At 48.7% G+C, this 20,739-nt stretch overlaps 1 protein-coding gene across 2 annotated transcripts in view; it reads left to right on the top strand.

Moving 5' to 3' along the window:
• Positions 1–20,739, top strand: part of CCDC60 (coiled-coil domain containing 60) — a 148,362-nt gene that overhangs the window by 83,390 nt on the left and 44,233 nt on the right. For both annotated transcript variants that reach the window (XM_019539247.1, XM_019539246.1), the window contains exon 4: positions 17,656–17,835. In XM_019539247.1, coding sequence (XP_019394792.1) covers positions 17,656–17,835 — 180 coding nt within the window. The remainder of the gene's footprint in view (positions 1–17,655; positions 17,836–20,739) is intronic.

The following is a 20,739-nucleotide window of genomic DNA, read 5'->3' as shown; positions in this document are numbered from 1 at the left end:
GATGAAAGACCGACGCAAAGTACCCATTTTATAGGTGGGCTTTTTCCTGGGCGTCAGTTGTCAGTTGCCCCATCTGGTTCAGCAAGGGCCCAATGTTGTCCTTGCTTTTTCTCCAGATCCCCACATATCTGAAAAAGGACTTTTTATTATCCTTGATGCTCAAAGCTAGTTGGAGTTCAGTTGCAGGCTTGGCTTTCCTGGTTTGCTCCCTGCAGGACCGGTCCAGTGCAGAATAATCCACCTTGGAGGTGAATCCCATCCTCCATCCTTTGTAGGCCTTTCTTTTTAGCCTCAGGAGGTCTGCTAGATCTTATTGTGGTTATGAAGTATTGCCCAGCTGCCAGTGGTGGCAGGTGATGGAGGGGCTGGCTGGGCTGGGAGGGTACTAAGAATGCAGACCCATTTGGCTAGGCAGTAGGCAGGATTCTGGTCACCAGCTGGCTGGGCTGACCAGGTGCAAATTACACCCCTGATCAGTGTCTACACCTGCATTTAATAACAGTTAATTTACCCCACAATAAATAGTACTGTCCCCGATAGTACTATTTTATGGCAGTGTGAATTAGTTTACTGTAGTCTAATAGCATCACACGTGTAGACAGTGAAGCTTTACTCCACAGTTAATTAGTCTACTCCACAGTTAAATGCACATGTAGATGTGGCTAGTTTGTCACAAATGCAATGAAATTGGCAGTGTCCATGTCATATTTATATCATAAAATTCCCTGTGCAATTTGGCAGGATGTCTAAAGAAAACTTTTCCCTGGATTAAAAGAGAATTGCTGCCGATAAGGATTGAAGCGCTTTTGAGAAAATGTACAAAACTGCATTTAGAAATGCTGTGTTGTTCACAGCATTCAAAGCAATGCTATATATATTTTATTTATTTGCAAATTGGCCATAAGCCACAGCAAAGGAGTAAATTCTTACTTTATGGGTGCATCTACACAAGACATGTTATGCACCTTGGCCTAGTTTACAGCGCAATAAGGGCACGCATCTACACATGCGCGCGCCCTTATTGTGCAGTAAAAATGGCTAGTTTCATAGTTTCTAGGGTCAGAAGGGACCTGAGTAGATCATCTAGTCCAACCCCCAAATTGCTAAGTACTTAATGCACAGTAATGCACTTGTAGCTGCAACCCAGCACTAAGTTTATTGCTGGGTCTGCCCTGCCATCAGGGGCTCGGCCTAAGCCCAGCCCCACGGTTCCTGGCTGGGAGCGTATCCTGCCCTAGGGCTGGACTGCTCTCTGGCAATCCCTAGCTGCAGACTATTCAAGCCTGCACCCATTTTGTACCTTGGGGCATACCACACAGAAGCCTGGTGGCTCCTATGCAATCCCTTGGACCACTGCAGGCCTCATGTGCCCCCCAGCAGAACACAGGCTGCATCTGTATGGTCTGTCCCCTATCCAGAGCTACTGTGTGGCCACAGGTGAGTGTTGCAAAGGGCTGCAGCTCACTGCACCCCTTGTCCAGCCATGAGATCCCCCCAGGACTGCTGGCTGGCTGTCTCTAGCAGCAAGGCCAGCACCTACTCCCTGCTACTGCTCACCCCTAGCAGTGTCTCCTGTCATGTGGTGAAGTGCTTCTGCAGAGTGGCTCCCAGTCCCTGGCTGTGCCCCTGCACTGGGCACTGCTAGTGGCTGTCCTTGGCTGGCATCACAGAGACAGCTGCACAAGGGCTCAGAGAGCTGGCACAGGACATCGTGTCCTCACTATCCTCCCCACTGAGCCCCGGCCCTGCCCAAATGCACATGCCCATGCCCGTGCTGATCGCCCAAGTTCCCAACAGGACCTGGGAGGAGGTTGGTGACCTTGTGGTACTCTGGGGCAGTGTCAAGGTGCTGAGACAGCTCAAATGGGACGAGCACTTGAATGTCCACATTTATGAGGTTCTGTTGGGCAGCATGCAGGAGCAAGGGCAGTCCTCGTTGGTGCGGCAGTGCCACATTAAAGGCCAGTGCCTTGCAGGCACAGTGGATGGCTGTGACCAACAACAGTTGTCAGTCAGGTCATGTCCTTGAGACCATGGCCTTTATGCAGAAGCTGACCTGGATTTTGGTGCTTTGGGTCCCTGCAAATGTCACAAGCTGGGGTGGCCTGCCCAAGCCTTTGCTCCATTCTGACCCCTCTGGTGAGATGTCACTGAAGAAAGAGACCGTGGACCTTAAGTGTCCTGCCCCATCCTGCTCCCTAGCTGCTGCATCTGCTGGCAGCTTGGGGAGTTCTGGCCAGTGGCTGCCTCACCCTTTGTGCAGCCCCAGGTCCTGCCACAAGGAGCAGGCACCAATGTCACTGCTGGCCACCAGCAAAACCAGCTCCTTCCCAGGGAGGACCCCTGGCCAGGCACTGGCCCGCCACACACCATGGACACCAGGCACAGCCAGTCCCCTTTGCCAATGGGGAGGCCCATGCTGAGCTGCCAGCCTCACCATGTGGTAAGTCCCACACTGGAGAGCCCTCTCAGTCCCAGCCCCTGGCCCTGGCCCCAGCCCCTGCCCCTGGGCCCCAGCCCCTGCCCCTAGGCCCACCCACATTCCCCTGTCCCTGGGTTCTATCCCCTACAGCATGAAGAGAGGCAGAACACAGTTCAGAACTTTATTCAGCAGCCCATGTTCCCAAAGCTGGGTGGACACAGCCTCTCGCACCCTGAGGCAGGTATCAATGCCAGCAGCAATGTCCTCTTCAGCAGTGCAGGGTAGGGACACATAGTGCAGCCACAGGTAGCCCTCCAAGCAGTGGCAGAGATTGTGGGGCAGCCCAGGCTTGCCTCCCATGCCATTGTAGCTCAGAGTCATAAACGAGGAGCACAGGTGTCCCTGGGGCACCAGGGGGATCAGCAGCAGCAGGGCATAGTAGCTTGGGTACCCCTCAGCCAGCATAAACAGCTCATCGTGCACTGTGCGGGGAACACACAGCAGGGGCACGCTCAGGAAGCAGTGGTGGCATGAAGGGCGGCCAGCCCCAGGGCACCTCCCTGGAAGGCCCCCCAGTGGGGATGGTGGGGGTGCAATCAGACCCTTGCCCCAGTTGTCCAGGAGCCCTGTGCACCCCAAGCCCAGGTGCCATGGGCCAGGTGGCAGCTGAGCAGAGTGGGTGGCCTGCAGGGGCAGAGGAGGGGAGCAGGGTCTGGAGCCATGGCAGCAGGTGCTGCAAGCAACCTGGCCTGTCCTGCCTTGGGAAGCAGGCAGGGTAGGCAGGCTGCCTGTGGCCAGCACCCAGTGGGCCACCAGTACCAGGGGAACAAGCAGGAAAGGGGAGCTTGGCTAGCAGTCACATGGACCCAAGTCTTCTCAGTCGACTTACCAGGCACCCATGCATAGCCAACACCTGATCTGAGGCCAGGCAGTGCATGGCCTCTGGTGCAGAGCATGTTACCTCTAAAATGTTGTGAACTCTCACAAAAGGCTTCTGTCTCTCACCTCTATAGGGTTAACATCTGAACACAGGGGAGAGCCCACCAGCCCCAGCGGGGATGCATGCTTTGGGTCGTTGCTACCCAGCGCTGGAGCCATCTGGCTGTGCCGGCTGTGCCAGCAGTGCACAATGGATAGGACTGTCCTGCTCCAGCAGCTGGTGGCAGTAGCAGAGGAGTGGGAGGTGTGAGCACATGCCTGGTGGGCAGAGGATATTACCAAGGAAACCACCCAGGAGGAGGTATAGGACCGGATGCAGCGGGAGCACTGGTCATGGGTGGAGGTTCTGGAGCCCAATGAACTGCTCCAGCAGCAGGTGGCCCTCCAGGCCTGGGCAGTGGAGGCCAAAGACACTGACTGCCAGACATTGAACACCATCCTGGGCCTGGCAGTTGCATCCATCCCCACTACTGCCCAACTGCATCAATGGCCCAGCAGGGCCCCTGGGTCCCACTCACTGCCTCACAGCAGGCTCCCACCTGAGCCTGGGAGGAGGTCCTTCAATGTCTCCTGCCTGAAGGAGCCCCTGGCCTGGCCCTCATCCCAGAACAGCTGTCACCCACCTGGGGCCAGCCCCACCACCCTCCCCTGTGCCACATGGCCAAGGACCCAGACATGCCTCATAGGGACACTGGCCCTGCACTGGGGTAGCCAGAGGAGGAGCTGCCCACCCTCAGGGAGTGCCATCTCAGGTGGCTGCAACACGAGGCTGCCACTTACTGGGGTCGTCGTCGCCCCTGGACCCATGGGGGAACAGCCCAAGGCTGGGGTATTGGGCACCTGCCCCTGGGCTATGCCTCCTAGGCCCCCCACCCCACGGTCCCCCACTCTGGGACAGAAAAACAGAGACATCATAAATAGTTTTTATATTGTAAAGTGGGTTTTTTATTGGTGGGTGGGGAGAATTGTGGAGGGGCTCTGTTTGTTGGGGAGGAATGGGAAGGGGCTCTATGTGTGGGGGGGTGGAGGGGTGTTGTGAGGGAAATAAAGCTTTTTTGTTTCAAACATGTGCCTGACCTCAGAGTGGTGCTGGGGGTGAGCAGGAGGTAAGTGGTGTGTGGGCAGCGAGGCAGGCGGGTTGGAGTGGGGAGTTTAAGAGGAGGGGATCAGCCAGGGCCTCCTGCACCTGGAGCCCTGGCCCCTGCTGGCAAGTGTGTGGCTTTCCTGGGGCCTGGGGGGGAGGGGATGGGGACAGCAGAGCAAACACCATGGCCACTGGTAGTCACTGCCAGGGGGAGGACTGGAGCAGTAGGGCACTGGGCCTCGCTGGCAAGGGCAGAGGCTGGAGTAGTCATGGCATAGGGAGGCAGGGTGGGCAAGGAGGGAGCTGCCGCGTGCTGCCTCTCTGCTGGGCATATGGTTTCTGGGCAGGGAAGGAGCTGGCCAACTATCCAAGGGTGGGGTTGTGTTTCCAAGATGGCTGCAAAATGCTGGCAGCAGGTTTTGGCTTCTAAAGATGACTGTTAAGTGTTGGCAGCTAGGGCTGTTAAGTGTTGGCAGCTCCCCCTGGTGACCACAGGAGTACATGGCAGGGCTGGAGGGAGATGGCACTAAATTTAGTGCAGGGGTAGGCAATGTTTTTTGGCCAGAGTGCCGAAAAAACCATAATGTCTACCCTGGAAGGTGCCAGAGAGCTGACATGCAGGAGCCCGGAGCAGTTGTTTGCAGCCTCCTGGCTGCAGCCTGCCGTGGAGCCCCGTCTGCTTGCAGCAGGGCTTGCAGCATCCCAGCTGCCTGCTGGGAGCAGCCTGGGCTCCGTGGCTGGCAGCAGCTGCTGAAAGCCTGGGCTGGCGGTGGTGTACCAAGCAAAATGGCTTTGCATGGCATGCTCAGCACACATGCTGAGGGTTCCTGACCCCTGATTTAGTGCCAAGTCCCTGCACGGTGTAGACACCTGCCAAAAATTGCTTTCTGCATATTAAGTTAATATGAAGTAAATTTAATCACAACTAATTGCATGTGTAGATATGCCCTATAGTGCCTAGGGTAGAAAATACTTTATCAGTAGTTCCACTCATAGGGAGCTCATATACCAAGAAATTCTTTGTAAATAAGCCTACCTTTGGAATATGTTCTGACACCTTACATAAATTAAGTGACTGTACATGACTAAATGGTACGTGCGTGGCCAAATATCTGGGGGGTGGCAGGTTTATCGTTTATAATTTGGAGTCATTAGGACCTTGTGGAAGTACTAGTCCTAGAGGGATAGACTCTTTGCTGGTGTATATAGTTTCATAGTTGGTAGAGTCGGAAGGGACCTGAGCAGATCGTCAAGTCTGACCCACTGCCCTAGGCAGGAAAGAATGCTGGGGTCAAACGACCCCAGCAAAGTGATTATATAGCCTCTTTTTGAAGACCCCCAGGGTAGGAGCAAGCACCACTTCCTTTGGAAGTTGGTTCCAGATCCCAGATGACCCTTCCTGATGTCCAGCCTGAACCTACTGTCAGTCAACTTATGGCCATTATTCCTAGTTACTCCTGGTAGTGCTCAGGGGAACAGGGTCTCTCCCATTCCCTGCTGGTCCCCCTTGGTAAGTTTATAAATGGCCACCAGATCCCCTCTCAGCCTTCTCTTGTGGAGGCTGAACAGGTTCAGGTCCCTTAGTGTCTCCTCATAGGGCCTGCCCTGCTGCCCCCTGATCGTGCAACTGGCCCTCCTTTGGACCCTCTCAGTGCTGTCCACATCTCTCCTGAAATGCTGCGCCCAGAACTGGATGCAGTACTCCAACTGCGGCCTGACCAGTGTCACATAGATGGGGAGGATCACCTCCTTGGACCTGCTCGTGATGCATCTGTGGATGCATAACAAGGTGCAGTTAGCCTTTCTGACTGCATCCCCACATTGGCGGCCCATGTTCATTTTGAAATCAACAATGACTTCAAGATCCTTTTCTGCCTCTGTGCTGACAAGAAGGGAGTTCCCCAGCCTGTAGATATGCTGCTAGTTGTTTTTCTCCAGGTGCAGTACCTTGCACTTGTCAGTATTGCAACCCATCCTATTCCATCTGCCCACCCTTGTAGCCTGTCCAGACCTCGTTGTAACCTGTCCCTCCCTTCTAACGTGCCCACTTCTCCCCACATCTTAGTGTCATCTGTGAACTTGAACAAGGTGCTTTTCACCCTCTCGTCCAAGTCACTAATGAAGATGTTGAACAGTGCGGGCCCGAGGACCAAGCCCTGGGGAACCCCACTGCCCACATCCCTCCAGGTCGAAAATGACCCATCCACCACCACTCTGTGGGTGTGGCCCTCCAGCCAATTTGCAACCCATCTGACTGTGTAGGCATCGACACCACAGTCACCTAATTTCTTAATGAGAATGGGGTAAGAGACAGTGTCGAAGGCCTTCCTAAAGCCCGGAAAGTCTATGTCCACCACAACACCTGCAACCAAGGATTGTGTGGCCTGGTTGTAGAAGGGAACCAAGTTGGTCTGACAGGACCTGTCTTGAATGAACCCATGTTGGTTGCCCCTAAGCATAATCTCCCCTGCTGGTCCCTCACAGATCTGCTCCTGGATAATTTTTTCAAAGAGCTTTCCCAGGACCGAAGTAAGACTAATGGGCCTATAGTTTCCTGGTTCCTCCTTCCTTCCTTTTTTGAAAATGGGGACCACATTGGCCCTTTTCCAGTCCTCTGGCACCTTGCCAAAGCACTACAAGTGCTTGTAAAGCTGTGCCAGGGGTCCTGCAATGGCCTCTGCCAATTCCCTCAGCACCCTTGGGTGGAGATCATCTGGACCTGCTGATTTAAAACACATCTAGTCCCACCAGAAGTTCCCTGACTAGGTCCTCTCTGACCCTGGGTCCAGCTGTGCCTCTCCCGAGTTCGTCTGGGATCCCGGTGTGGGGAATGTCCCGGTCCCCACTCAGAAATATGGAGGCAAAGAGGTCAGCTCTATCATCTGGTGCAACCACCAGATTGCCAAGTGTGTCCTGCAGGGGCCCCACGTCACCCAGTGCCTTCTTTTTACTCCCTATATATTTAAAAAAGGACTTCTTGTTGTCTTTGATCTGGGTCACTAGTCCCTCCTGAAGTCAAGAGCTGCTGCCTTGCTGCAGGCCTTTGACACCCTGCACTGGATTGTGAATTTCAGTAGGCGATGATCACTATTGGCCAGGTGGTCGAGAACCCGCAGTCCCCTCACCAGGTCGTTGCCTGTGGCCAGGATGAGGTCCAGGAAGACATTTTCCCTGGTGGGACCGTGCACCTCCTGGGTTAAGTGCAGGTCCTATATCTCAGCTAGGAACCTACATGAGCAGTCAGACCTAGCTGACTGCTCCTCCCAGCAGATGTCCGGGTAGTTTAGGTCACCCATGTTGACCGCATCCCTTGACGTAACTGCCTCTACAAGCTGACCTGAGAATTCCTGGTCCAGCTCTTCCCCTTGGTTGGGTGGCCTGTAGTAGACACCCACTATTAAGTCCCTTTCCCCCCCGACCCCCTTGTATTCTAACCCAGAACACTTCAGTCTGCCCCTCCTCCGACCCCATGCTGTTTGTTGAGGATGTGTATCGCTCTTTGATGTACAACAGCACACCCCCGCCTTTCCTCCCCATTCTATCCCACCTGTACATTCTGTAGCCCTTGATGTTTACCACCCAGTCATGGGTTGAATCCCGCCACATTTCAGTGACCCCCACTATGTCTGGGTTTGTGTTAACTAGCAGGAGGGCAAGTTCCTACTGCTTGTTCCCCATACTATGAGCATTAGTATAGAGGCATTTAAGGCCTCCTGTGGGTGTATGCACTATCCCCCTGATTCCAGGACTATCCAGACCCCTGCCACTTACCTGGGTTCTTCTTGTGTGTTCATCACCCGTCTTGCCTGGGAAGTGTCGTCATTTCCCCCTGTGGCCCCATCCCCTGGTGAAGCTAGTTTAAAGCACACCATATGAGATCAACCAACCTGGAAGAAAAGACACTCTTGGCTTTAGTGGAGAGGTGAAGCCCATTCCACTCGAGCATGCCCCCCGCACTAAAATGTGGGTCGTTGTCAAGGAACCCAAGGCCTTCCTGGCAGCACCAACTCCAGAGCCACCGGTTGACCACTCTGATGCAGGCCTCATGGTGCCATCCAGAATTACTTACCAGGAGAATAGAAGAGAATACCACCTGCACCCCCATCTCCTTGAGCTTGGCTCCCAGAGCCTCTTTGTCCTTTATGATGTGGTATGGACTGTTCCCTGCAGCGACATTTGTTCCCACATGGATTAGGACCATGGGGTGCTGGTCCGAGGGTCGAATGAGTTTTGGGATCATGCCTGTAACATCCTGGATCTGAGCACCAGGTAGACAGGAGACCTCGCATGCCATGGAGTCGGATCGGCAGATGGGACCCTCCGTTCCGCTCAGGATGGAGTCTCCAATGACAAGGACTCGGCATTTCTTTCTCATGGTGTTCTGTCCCTGTTTGGACTGTGCTATGTGTAGAGTGGCACCATCCCCCCCAGAGGCATCTCCTTTGACCTTCTCCTTGAAGGCTGCTAAGGCCTTGAATCTGTTCCCCAGTTGCACCTGGGGAGCCACCTCCACGCTAGCCCAAGCAGCCCTGGTTCTGGTGGTCACCTTCTTCCATTACTCAGCTGTGCAGCTCTCCCAGAAGGTCTGGTCTGTTGGATAGGATAGCTCCTTTGCAGTCAAGAGAGCTACAACAGTTTTACCACCCAAGTGAGGATCTGGCCACTCAAGTGCCATTGGCACACCTTGTTTCTTTTGTAAATTATTCATAATGAATTATGTTTACATACGGTAGATGTTCAGGTGTCAGTGAACTTGGTAAAATTTGATTTATGGGGTCAAATACCTCACTGATATCATTCCTTTGAAGTTAAGTGGCCTAATATATTTAAATTAAATGTAAATATGTTGGTAAATATGTGGTTTGGCTTGACAGTGATAACAAAGTTTCCACTGTTATTGTGACAGGTTCATAATGTCATCCCAAAACCTGATTTATGATCAAGATAAACAGATTAATGGAAATCTTCAATTTTGTGTGAGTCACTCCTAATGCAAAGAAATGCATCAGGAATCTTTAATCTTGAAGTTAAAAGCTCAACTCAGCAATACTTTTATGGAGCTGCATTACAATTAACTGATGACCCAGAGTCCATAAAGGATTTAAAGAGTAATTTAATAAGCATGAAGTTGTACTAAGCACTGAAAATATGTTCACAATCAATTTGCTATATGTGCAGTATGCTACTAGACTATTCTTTTGTATATGAGGTTGACCTTTATCTATAATAATATATTCCTATAAAGAAACCTGAAGCATTCCATTGCAAATTATTAGAACTCAGAAAACTATTTTAATTTTCTTGCTGACAAAGATATTAGCTTACAAAAAATAAGACACATCTTTTCGTCTAAAAGGCAGTTGAAAAAGTGTGTTGTGACTACAGTTGACTGAAGCTCAATTACTGTAATAAATGTATTCGAAATTTCATCTCGATTGCATTTGCATTTTAATGAATGATTCTTACCTACTTGTCAATTTGGCAGCCAGGCTAAATTTATTAAGTTATTGTATAAATTGGGCATTCTGATGCCAGAATTTAAATGCAGAAGTATTTGTTGTACCATTGCAGCAAAGTATTTTGAAAAACATTTCTGTATTGTGGGTTTTAATTACCTGTATACTCCAGGTTAGAGTTTGTTATGCTTTTCCCCCAGTCACAGCAGAAGTCAGTATATGTTTAAGCTTGTTCCTGCCAGGCACAAAAATTAACATCTCTGGTACTATGACTGTCCATTGGTTAATTAGGCAGCTGTTGTAGTTTATATATGCTGTTGTGATTTTTTTTTCCAGTATTTTATTTCTGTAGTAGTATTTGGAAGTTACAGAGAACTCCATTTTTGAGACTGGGACTTCCCCTAAGTCCCACAATAAAGAATGTGTAGCTGCTCCTGTAGCTTTGTTCAAATGATCACAGATTTTGGCATACAAAATAAAAGCTAATTAATAAGCTTGGTAAATGGTAAAATATTATACTAAATCCCTACCACTTCTTATCTCTTTCCCTAATGTCGTTGACTATGGAAGCTCTTTTTGTGTGTAAGACAATCTTCCTATTTTATAATGATCTCTCTTTATCAGTTTGCATTAATTCATTTAATAATCTCACTGTCTGCTGTTATGGGTTTGTAAACCATGACAAAGCCTTTAATTTCAAAGGGTTTTCAAACAAATCCTTACAAAGAGTGGGAGAAACAGTATGAAGGGGGGGAAAGCATATATTTACATACAAAGATCTTGATAATTGATGGTGATGAAAGAAAACTATAGGAAAAGCACCTGAGAATGAAACAGAAGTTTGTTATTAAACATTTTATATGTCAAGAGTGAACTCTAATACAAAATCCTAAAGAACAATTAACAAGCCTGATTTTGTTCCAAAAGCTTTGCAATTTCCTAAAACACAGTGTTTCTTAATAGGGTCATGACTTTTTTACAGCAGCACTCTTATTTTTTTTCCTGAAACAGTACTGAAAGGTCTACCAGAGAAGTGTCTCTCTGTAGAGTGACTTGTGTTTGCATTTGCTGGACTAAAGAAAAAGGCAAAAGTTAACATCCACAAGTAGTTTATCAAAATGACAGGCAGGTAAGGAGGGAATGATTCTCCTTGAGAACTAATGAATTAACACCTGCTATTCGCTACCTATATGACCTTCATATACTTTAATGCATCTCAGATAAGAAAAGATGGTTATTGCTTCCCAGTAAAATAAACCTGGCCTAGTTTCAGCATAAATCTGCACTGAAATAATCAATATTGCCTGATGACAATCCAAAACTCAGCAACACATTAATTTAGGAGAATATGCCCTAAGCCAGAGGGCGGTTGCTCTTGTCTGACTTGGATCAGCTGCCACTTACTAGTCAACATTTTAATCAAAGGCTGCAGAATAATCTTATGCCTTATTCATTTCACTGCCACAGTGTACCTTCTCTTTTCTGTCTTTGTCGTCATCTTACAGGGAGTGCATTATGACTTCCTCTCTTTTTCTTCTTACTGTAATGCCCTTGTCTGTTGTCTCCCAGTCACTGACAGGCTTCATTGACAACCTTCCTGTTACTGACAATGAAGCCCAGTGACAGAAAGTGGAATTTAGCAACTATCAGGTGGCTTCAGGGCAGTACTTGTCAGCTTGTGACAATCAAGTTAAGATAGTAAGTGGCCTAGTGGCAAATAAGATGCTGTAAGGTATAATTAAGCAAGAGGTAACTTTACCTTAGGAACAGGCAAAGCCATGCTGAGTTCAACATATTTAATATTAAACTAATGTTGATCTGACTGTGAGACACCAGGACTGACTAATGGCATAAATCTCTCTCAGTTCTTAATGTTGGGTGTTAGCGCTTTGTAACGGGGGCCATTCTCAGAGTGGCCTGCCCACCTGTTCCTGGTCCAACTGCCTGTGTTCTCATCTACCACGCCTTGTTGGTATAATTAATTAATGGATGTTAATTAAGCAGGAGGCTGCCCATTTACTGCCCTAATGCCAGGGGGCGCTATCTGCAGCTCCATTCCTCCCCTACACTGCAGCCCAAGCCTTGCAGATGGCATCTCAATGTTCCTTTAATCACCGGCTCCCACAATAGGCCCCAGAATCCTCCTATTGAACCCCACTTAAAAGTAACACATGGTGGAGAATCAGGCTCAGTATATCTACAGTATATCCTGGCTGGCTAAAAGCTCAACCAAAAACAAGACATAGGTATTGTCTTAATAATGTAGTTTAGCAACTTACATTTCTTACCCAAAAGTGTAAAAATCAGATGCAGAGTTTCAACAGCTAACGTTCTCTGTGAGTCCTGAGGATGTATGTTCAAGGCAGTTATTACAATAGGTCAGCCTAGCTGTCTGTAATAATCTCCTTTTTTTCCTTGTAACTTCTGCAGTCCATTTAATATTTTTCATTTATTCCCTAGATTTCACATCATCTTTCAGTCAGACATGCTGTCAGATTTAGTTTCACTTTCCTCTTTAGTCCTCTTCCTCCATCTTAGAGGCATACACATTTGGAGACGCATTCATTTAATGAACTACTAGGAAACATTACTTGGTTTCCTCACTTTACCCACAACACTCAATATTTTAGAGGAAGAGAAAACACTGTATTTTAGTTTTCACGCTTAAAAAAAATAAATAAAAAAAAAAAATCACATACATTTCAGCTGACATTTTGTACTATTGTAACAAGAGCCTAGGGCTCCTGTTACCTTAAGAAAGGGGAACAACTGCAGGCAGAACCTCAGATAGGAGACGGCTATTTGTTAGGAGCCTCAAAGAAACAGGCCTCAGGGGCCTGTAAGCTGTGAGTTACGGAGGTAACTGCTCTGCAATATACAACTGGAGAGAGCTGTGCATGGGAAATTAGACACTACTGTAGCAGCCAGGCAAGAGCAGTAAGCTGCCATGGGTGAAGCCAGCAAGCCCAATTAAAAAAACACCTGTAGCCAATTCAGGGAAGTCACCTGACCAGAAAGGGACAGACCCTGGAAGAAAGATAAACCAGAGCCTGACTCAGGGCAAGTAGTCTAGCCCTGGAACCTGAAAGAAAAAGAGCTCTGGTGAGAGATGGGTCTTGCTAGTACTACAGGAAGTAGGTAGAAGATAATGGGCAAGAGATGGTGACTATCATATAGAAGACAGGGGACTGGCAGAAACTGTTCAGAGGTTAGCCCTCCAAAGAGAGCAACAATGAGACACCAGGGCCCAGAATGGACAGCCTCCAGCCTAATTAAGATTGTAATTACTTAACAGCAAGGTGTGGCAGACAAGATAGGCAGGCGGTGTGCCCAGAGGCAGAGAGAGATCAGCACTGTGGCTGGCTGGGGAGTTCCCAGCTTTGCCACAGTGCTGGTCTCCCTCTGCCTCTGAGCATGATGCCTTCCTATTTTGTCTGCCACGCTTTGCTGTTAAGTAATTACAGTCTTAATTAGGTGGGAGGCTGTCCATTCTGGGACCTGGTGTCTAGGTCTTTTAGTACACACTCCTACCTTCCCCTACATGTCCCATGCCTTGCAGATGTTTCTAACAACTGTGTAAAGCTCCAGCCTAAGACCAGGCCCAACTCATTGCTGTATTAGTCCTCTCACAACCTGCCCTGTTATGGGCCACACTCATATCACCTCCCTCTCACTGAGGCCCCTCACACTCCACCGCCTCTCTCACAGTCTCTCTCATGCTGCCCTTGCTGGGCCTCATTCGTACCGCCCCTCCTTTTGCCTGGGGCCACACACACCCTGCCCTAACCCGGAGGCCCCTTGGGCTTGATACACTTTACTGCCTGGCCAGCAAGCACAAGGCCTTTTGGGCATCTCCTGCTACCCTCGTTCAAGCAAATACTGGGTGGTTTGCAAAATACTGCACAATCTGCCCCTGTCTCATAGCCAGATAACTCCCCCCACCTGCTCTCCATACAGGGCTGCTGATTCGTCCCCTTATTTCTCTGCAGCTTCTCCTCTGCTGCCCTCCAGTTGACCTCAGGCCCATCTGTGGCCTCAGGCCCCCAAAAGCTTACCTGGACCAAATTTAGCCCCTCAAGTTAACACGACCTCAACTTGAGTCCCCTCTCTCACAGGGCCTCAACTCAATACTCTGCCCCCTTCTCTGGCATCCAGAGCAGAACACCCCCACAGGCTCAGGTGCCCCTTGTCAGCATGCCTGGCCGACAACTCTCCTCCTCTCCCCAGGGTTTTATACCTTAAAGGTCTCTGGTGCCACCCATGGGTATGCCTGCCCTCCCTCCCCCCATCTCCCTCTTACTGGGGTCTTGCACCCCAAATGGCCTCAGGTGCCCCACATGGGCATGCCTGGCCCCACTACCCACTTTGGGCCTTGTGCCCCATCAGTCTCAAGTGTCCTACATAGACATACCTGGCCCTAAATCCCTCTGATGTTACTAGTAACCCACCAAAGGGTGAGGGCAGGGGTTAAGGCACCCCAACCCGCTTTTCAATGGGATGGCCCTCAAACCTGGCATTTGCTGGCCCTGCCTCACCACTGGCAGGACCATCAGGCCTCCCTATCCTGGCAGGATGCAGTTTTAAGTCATGCCCAGGACCAGGAGCCTCTAAGCTGCCCCATAGCTCCTGCCCTTACCTCTGTGCTGTTTCTGAAGCAGCAGCTCCACCAAGAGATGTTTCTTCCTCAGCACCAGGCAGCAACTGTTGCCTCCAGCCCTGCTGGCCTGTGTCTTAAGATGGGTGCTCATCAGGACTGGCCTGCACCTGTCTGCTGCCTGGCCCAGTTCTTAAAGTGGCAGAGCACCATGAGTGCTCTGACACATGCCTTTCCCTGTCAAAATTTTCCTGGGGACAGTTTTCCCTGCTGCTCAGCCAACAAGCTCCCACAAAGCTTGCAACTTCCCTTAATGGTGAGCAACCCACTGGTGCTCCACCTCTCTGTCTCTCTCTCTCCTCACTCTCTATATAAATATAAATATATATATATCTACACACATACACACACACTATACTATAGTTATCTTTTATCACCACCAATTATCAAGTTATTTTTATTTATTTATTTATTTGCAAGAGAGAGAGAGAGAGAGAGAGAGAGAGAGAGATGGAAGTGATGGCTGTTGCTGGAGGGGCTACCTGGGAAGGAGCCCTGCATTGAGAGGACTGTGGATGTGGCTAAACTACTTTGACTCTACTTGCAGTCCCAAGTGTAGCAAAGAATGGAAAGCTTGCTGAGGGAGGGAGGGAGGTGATGTTTCCACTTAAAGTGGTAGTGTGTTTTTCATTTGTTGATGGTTTTTTGTCCAAAGGAAAAGGAGTGTGTTAAGCAGTTGCTTGCCCTTTTCTAATATTACACTGGTGGACCAGGCCTGGGACTGTACAGATGGTTGGGAGGCCCCATTAGTGTCTGAGGGGCACATGACCGCCTTGAGCCCTGCCAGGGGTCAGGGTCAGGGTACTGACTGGGACAGTGGGCCTTAAGCCCTAGCAGGGCAGAAACAGAAGCCAGAGACCTCAGTATTTCCCTACAGGGGTAAGAACCAGGGCCAGGGGCCCAAAGTCCATGAGGGGTGTTACCGTAGCCCAGGAGAGGCAAGAACCAGGGTCCAGGACTCATAGCTCAAGAGGGGTGAACTCCTAGCCCAGGATGGGCAAGCACTAGGGTTAGGGACCCATAGCCCAAGAGGGCTTAGCCATTGCTGGAGAGAGGCAAGAGCCAGGGTCAAGGGCCCATACCTCAGCAAGGGTGAAATTGGCCCAGAAGGGGTAGACAGGAGCCAGGGGCCAGCTGCCCAGAAGGGAGAATTTTGGGGCAGAAGCCAGGAAGGTCAAAACCCCAACAAGGAAAGAAAAGCTGAAGGTGGTTTGGTGGTTTTGGGAACAAGTATACCACTTGAATTATCTTCTTCTCATATCTCTACGCCACATTTTGTTACATTTTGTTACACATGGTTGTATTTGCTTATTGCACTTTGCAAGATCTTTTGTTGTACATGCGCCTTAAAGCAGCGGGCATTGCAGCAGGTATTACATAGTCTGGGACTGTCTGCTGGAGTCACGAGTGGTTGAACCAATGGTGTAGCCCCGCTTTATTAGTTTCTTGGAGCATCCAACTCCAGTATGTAGGTGGTTAAGTCATCGCCACCTTTGCCCTGGTTCATCAGCCCCTGGTTGCAAGGACATGGCCATTGAAATGTCCATTTTTTCATTGTCAGGTATTTTTTCTCTTCAGCGTTTCATTCCACATCTGTAGTTTTGTCTCCTTGGGTATGGCATTCAGAGATTGGGTGCTGGTGAGGAAGCTCCAGCATGACATCAGATGTTTGTGTGCCATGAGATGGTCATACAGTGCGTGTCTCACATCTTCAGTTTGTCTCAATTATTCTATCCCACTTGAATAATGATGCATAACATCTGAGAGATGTGGGCATGGCTGTAGGGGAGGTCGGATGCTGTGAATAGCTCATAAGGCATCTGGTGTACTGCAGGGCATGTTCAGGCCAGGAGGGCCCATCTAGCCCAAGAATAGATTGGGATAAGTGGGATCCAAGAGGAATCCGCTAACCAGAAGACAGGCCAAGACTTATTCTAAGACTCTCGGGCAACCTCCCTCCCAAATCTATTAAGTATACCAAGGCATGGCAGGAAAGAGCAAAGGGAGGGTAGCCATTTGGTAGGGCTGTGCAAAGCTTCACTCCCTGATTCTATCTGGTGGAGATTCAGCCCAATTCAGGACCAAATCTCTGACTAACCAGAGAACCTTTTAATCTCTCCGAGTCAAGTCAGACAGATTCAGCAATTTGGGCATAGATACAGCTTTAAATGATTTTTCTATGTACCTCTAGGTAGCAGGGCCTTTGAACACTGCCTTGCTGGGGCACATGGAGTGTCCCACAGAAGCATGGGGTACTCCCCAGCATGCTCAGCAGCAGACCCAGAAGTGGACCAGAAGCACTTCCAGTACACTTGCTGCTCCACATGGGAGCACGCAGGGGGGCGCCCCCATTTCCCCCTAGCTCAGCGACTGGTGCCTCCTGGGTCTGGCGGGGAGCACCCGGGCTCCCCCTGCAGCCAATCGCTGGGTCAGAGGGGCGCGGCGGGGGGGCCCCCAGCACACTCCCTGGCAGACTCGGAAGTAGATCGGAAGTACTTCCAGTCCACTTCTGGGTTAGCTGCCTCCCATGCTGGAGAGCCTGTGGGACGCTTCAGGTGCCCCAGCACTGTAGTGATCACAAGCTGCGCCTGCTACCTCATGGTATGTAGAAAAAAATTTTAAAGCTGTGCCTGTGTCCAAATCAAATCAGGGACAGTGATCCAAATCAACAGATCGAATCACTGTCCCTGATTTGGGCCAAATCCAAATCGAGTAGGGCCCATTTCACATACCCCATACCATTTGACCACCAGGGGATGTCACCTCTGGGGCCCTGTCCTGTCACAACCACCCCAAAGCTTTGTTTGTTTACTTGCTTTACACAATTTACCAATATTTAGAGTTGAAACTACCAAGTTATTGCTGTAGGCTATTAATTTTTAACTATGGGACAAATTTTCAATCCTTTCTGTTTGGTTGTCAAACACAGAGAAATGTAATCTCTCAATGCGCTCACATAACTCCTAGGAATAAGTAAAGGAAGCAAATTGTCTCTCAGAGTGAAAATAGACCTTAGCACAACACTGGTTTACATTTAGCTTTTGTACAGTATGTGGGGTTTGATTTTCTTTGATGTTCTTCTGTTTGTAATTTTTGGCAGGCATTTGATAAATTCTGTGAAGCAGGGTCGGGGATACTTCTACTTGCTTCACAAAGAATCACTGGAGAGGAAGAATGCACTAAAAGCAGCACAGGAGGAGCAACAGGCAAGATGGGCAACTGAATGCCAGCCACCCAGATATTCATCTGATGAGGAACACTCAGATGAAGAGGGAAATGAGTAAGTAGACATTCTGGCATTTTGGTGACTTCAGGATCAATGTTTTCTTAAGGAGCAGTTTTATCATTTAACCTATGGTCACTGTCATCAACATCTGGGAGTGTGATTATCCTTTAAAATATTAAGTTACCCTCATATATGATCTTTGACAGTGTGTGTGCACACACTCACACTGGAATTTGAATGTTTAAAACTGGTATTTGGCTGCTTGCATTCAGCTAGACATCAGTACAAAAGAAGGACTTAGTAGCTTTAACAGGAGTGCCTGAGGTTGAATATTACCTTTCATATGAAAAAGAAACTTGATATGGTTAATGTAAGATTTGCTTTTAAATCCAGTTAATAGAATAGAAAGTAAATTTATGAAATATGGAATAAAAATGTTTGAAAAACAGTTTGGAAGGAAGAAGACCATTAGAATGAGTAGGGATGGCATACAAATGATATGGCCTTTGGAAGTTGCTTAATTTGGCCCTGTCTTCCAATCCCATGCTCCACCTCCTTTTGTTTATTTCAGCAGATGGATCTAGAACTCATGAAATTGCAAATGTGGTTTCACAACCCTAATCAAGCTCCCCATGGATGATATTCACCAGGCTAGTGTGTTCGGACCCACGCATATAGGCCTGTATTCTTTTACGCTGTCCTTGGTCACTGGGTAGGCTTCAGCACTGTCCCTGACATTATGTTCAGTAACATTGATTTGAGCCTTGTGCCAGGTATTAATTCCAAGACCAGGAGACAGTTACTTCTTAACCAATAACACATTTATTAAGCCTGCAGTCATTAAAGGTTTAATGCTACAGTAAGTCAAAAGCAATACAACATGCTCACCACCCCAAGGTACAACTAACTCAGTGATACTGAGTGATCAAACCATGAAGTCTTGTTGGGGGGCTCCTGGCTCCTACATCTGGTTTCCATGCAGGGAAGAATCTTCTTGGATTGCTGTCAGGATCTCTTCAGGAGGCGCTCTGAAATGCAAGGTCTTGTTTTCTCCTATACTTTATTGTTACTGCATTTTTATCATATAATTAGCTTAAGCCTTCCTTACAATGCATATTATTAAGCCCAGTTCTGCTTATCCTATCTGATTGATTTTGATTAGAATTTTCCAGCTTTAGGTACTCTACTTATTTTTAGGTGGAAGTCAGTCTCACTGGTGATTTTTCCTCTTTTCCCAAGGCAAATTTCCTTATTTTTGTTGGCCAACTTTTTGTTTTCATTTTGGTCATCTTGACTATCTTGACTTACTCTTCTTTGCCAAGAACAAATCATGCTCAAAGTGACCCTATGTAAGGTGCAATTGCTAAGTTGACACTGATTAAAGCCAAGGTTACATCTGCAGCAAAGCACGCTCAGACTCATGCTTAATGCGAGAGTTAAAAACCCAGGCCCAAACACTTCTGGGTCCCAACAAGTGCCCACTTTGATAACCCCTCCATGGAGGGGTTATCACATCAATGTACAAAAAAACCCCGGAATCACTGGTTCCTGCCTGGCAGGGCGTGATCCCTGCTGCCCCACGCTGTCCCATGCTATGTGGGGGGCTCTGCACGAGCCCCCCAAAGCCCCGAGGCTGCTGCAGCAGCTGGTGAGTCCATGGGGGGTTTGGTGTTTTTTTCTTAAAGTGCTGGAGCTGGGGAAGGTGGGGCAGCCATGCGGGGGTTGGGGGGAACCAGGGGAGGTCATGGCAGAGCTCCCCACACAGTGGGGGCAGTGGTGTTCACTCCCCTGTCCGGCAGCACCTGGTGAATAGGGGTTTTTTTTTAAAGGGCCAGGAGCTGGGGCAGGCAGGGCAGCCATGGGGGGGCTAAGGGAGTGGGCAGAGGTCAGGGGGCTAAGGGAGCAGACAGGGAATGGGGAATGGCAGGTCCCTCCCATGGTCCCCTCCCCACCCAAGCCCCCTACTTACCAGCTCCAAGATCAGCTCCAGCTCCCTGCTGCAGCAGACAGGGACTGCCCAAATCATCAAAGTTCTCCAAACCTTTTCTGAATTGATTTGGAGAGCTTCGAATCAATTCAGACATTTTTATTGGTCCCCTGATTTGATTTGGATTCAGAGATTCAGCCACCGAATCGCCTCCAAATCAAATCAGCACCCAAAGCTTTGCACAGTCCTAGAAGAGAATCCTTCAGAGTTCAATTTGACTGTTCAGCCTGTCCCAAGAATTGAGGATGACTAGCAATATGAAATTTTTGTTTAATTCCTAATATTTTACAAAGTTCTTACCTAACCTTTCCTGTAAAATGAGAACCTTGATCTGAATCAGTTTGTTTGGGGAGTCCCCACTGGGAGAAAACTATATTAAACAATTGAACAGCAGTAACTTGTGCCATCTCAGTTTTAGTTGGAATAGCTTCTGTCCATTTTGTGAATGGATCACTAACAACGAGACAATACTTGTTTCCCATAGCCATCATGGGTAAGGGCACAATATAATCCATTTGAATCCTAGCCCAGGGCCCCTCAATTCATTGATGCATGATAGGACCCTTTTGAATTTGGGAATCTGCATTTACCAAAGCACATGGCAAGCAGTTATTACACCAATTTTGCACATCCTTATTGAGCCACCACACCTTTTCTTTAATTTTGTTTAAGGTATTTTTGTATCCCAAATGACCTTGTTGCCGTGCGTAAATTGAATTGAATTTGTTCTAACAGTTTTTGTCACTACCCACTTTCTTTCAGTTTTCCTTATGCTGCACCCAAATTACTCCCTCTTGTTCACATATTATATATTTTCCTCTTTTATCCTGCCCTAAATCCCTTAGGTTTTGAATCTCTTTATCCTCCTCCTGGATTGTTGCCAAATCAGGGGTTAAATTAGGTTCCTTTGCTGGTGCCAGAATAATGATTACATTAACCTTTTCTTATTAAAGCTGCCTGCTTAGCCAAGC

The sequence above is a fragment of the Crocodylus porosus genome, unplaced genomic scaffold (genome assembly GCF_001723895.1).
Source record: "Crocodylus porosus isolate Cpor-Errol unplaced genomic scaffold, CroPor_comp1, whole genome shotgun sequence".
Classification (NCBI taxonomy): domain Eukaryota; kingdom Metazoa; phylum Chordata; order Crocodylia; family Crocodylidae; genus Crocodylus; species Crocodylus porosus.
Note: the sequence above shows the minus strand (reverse complement) of the source record. Positions and strands in the feature narration are given on the sequence as shown.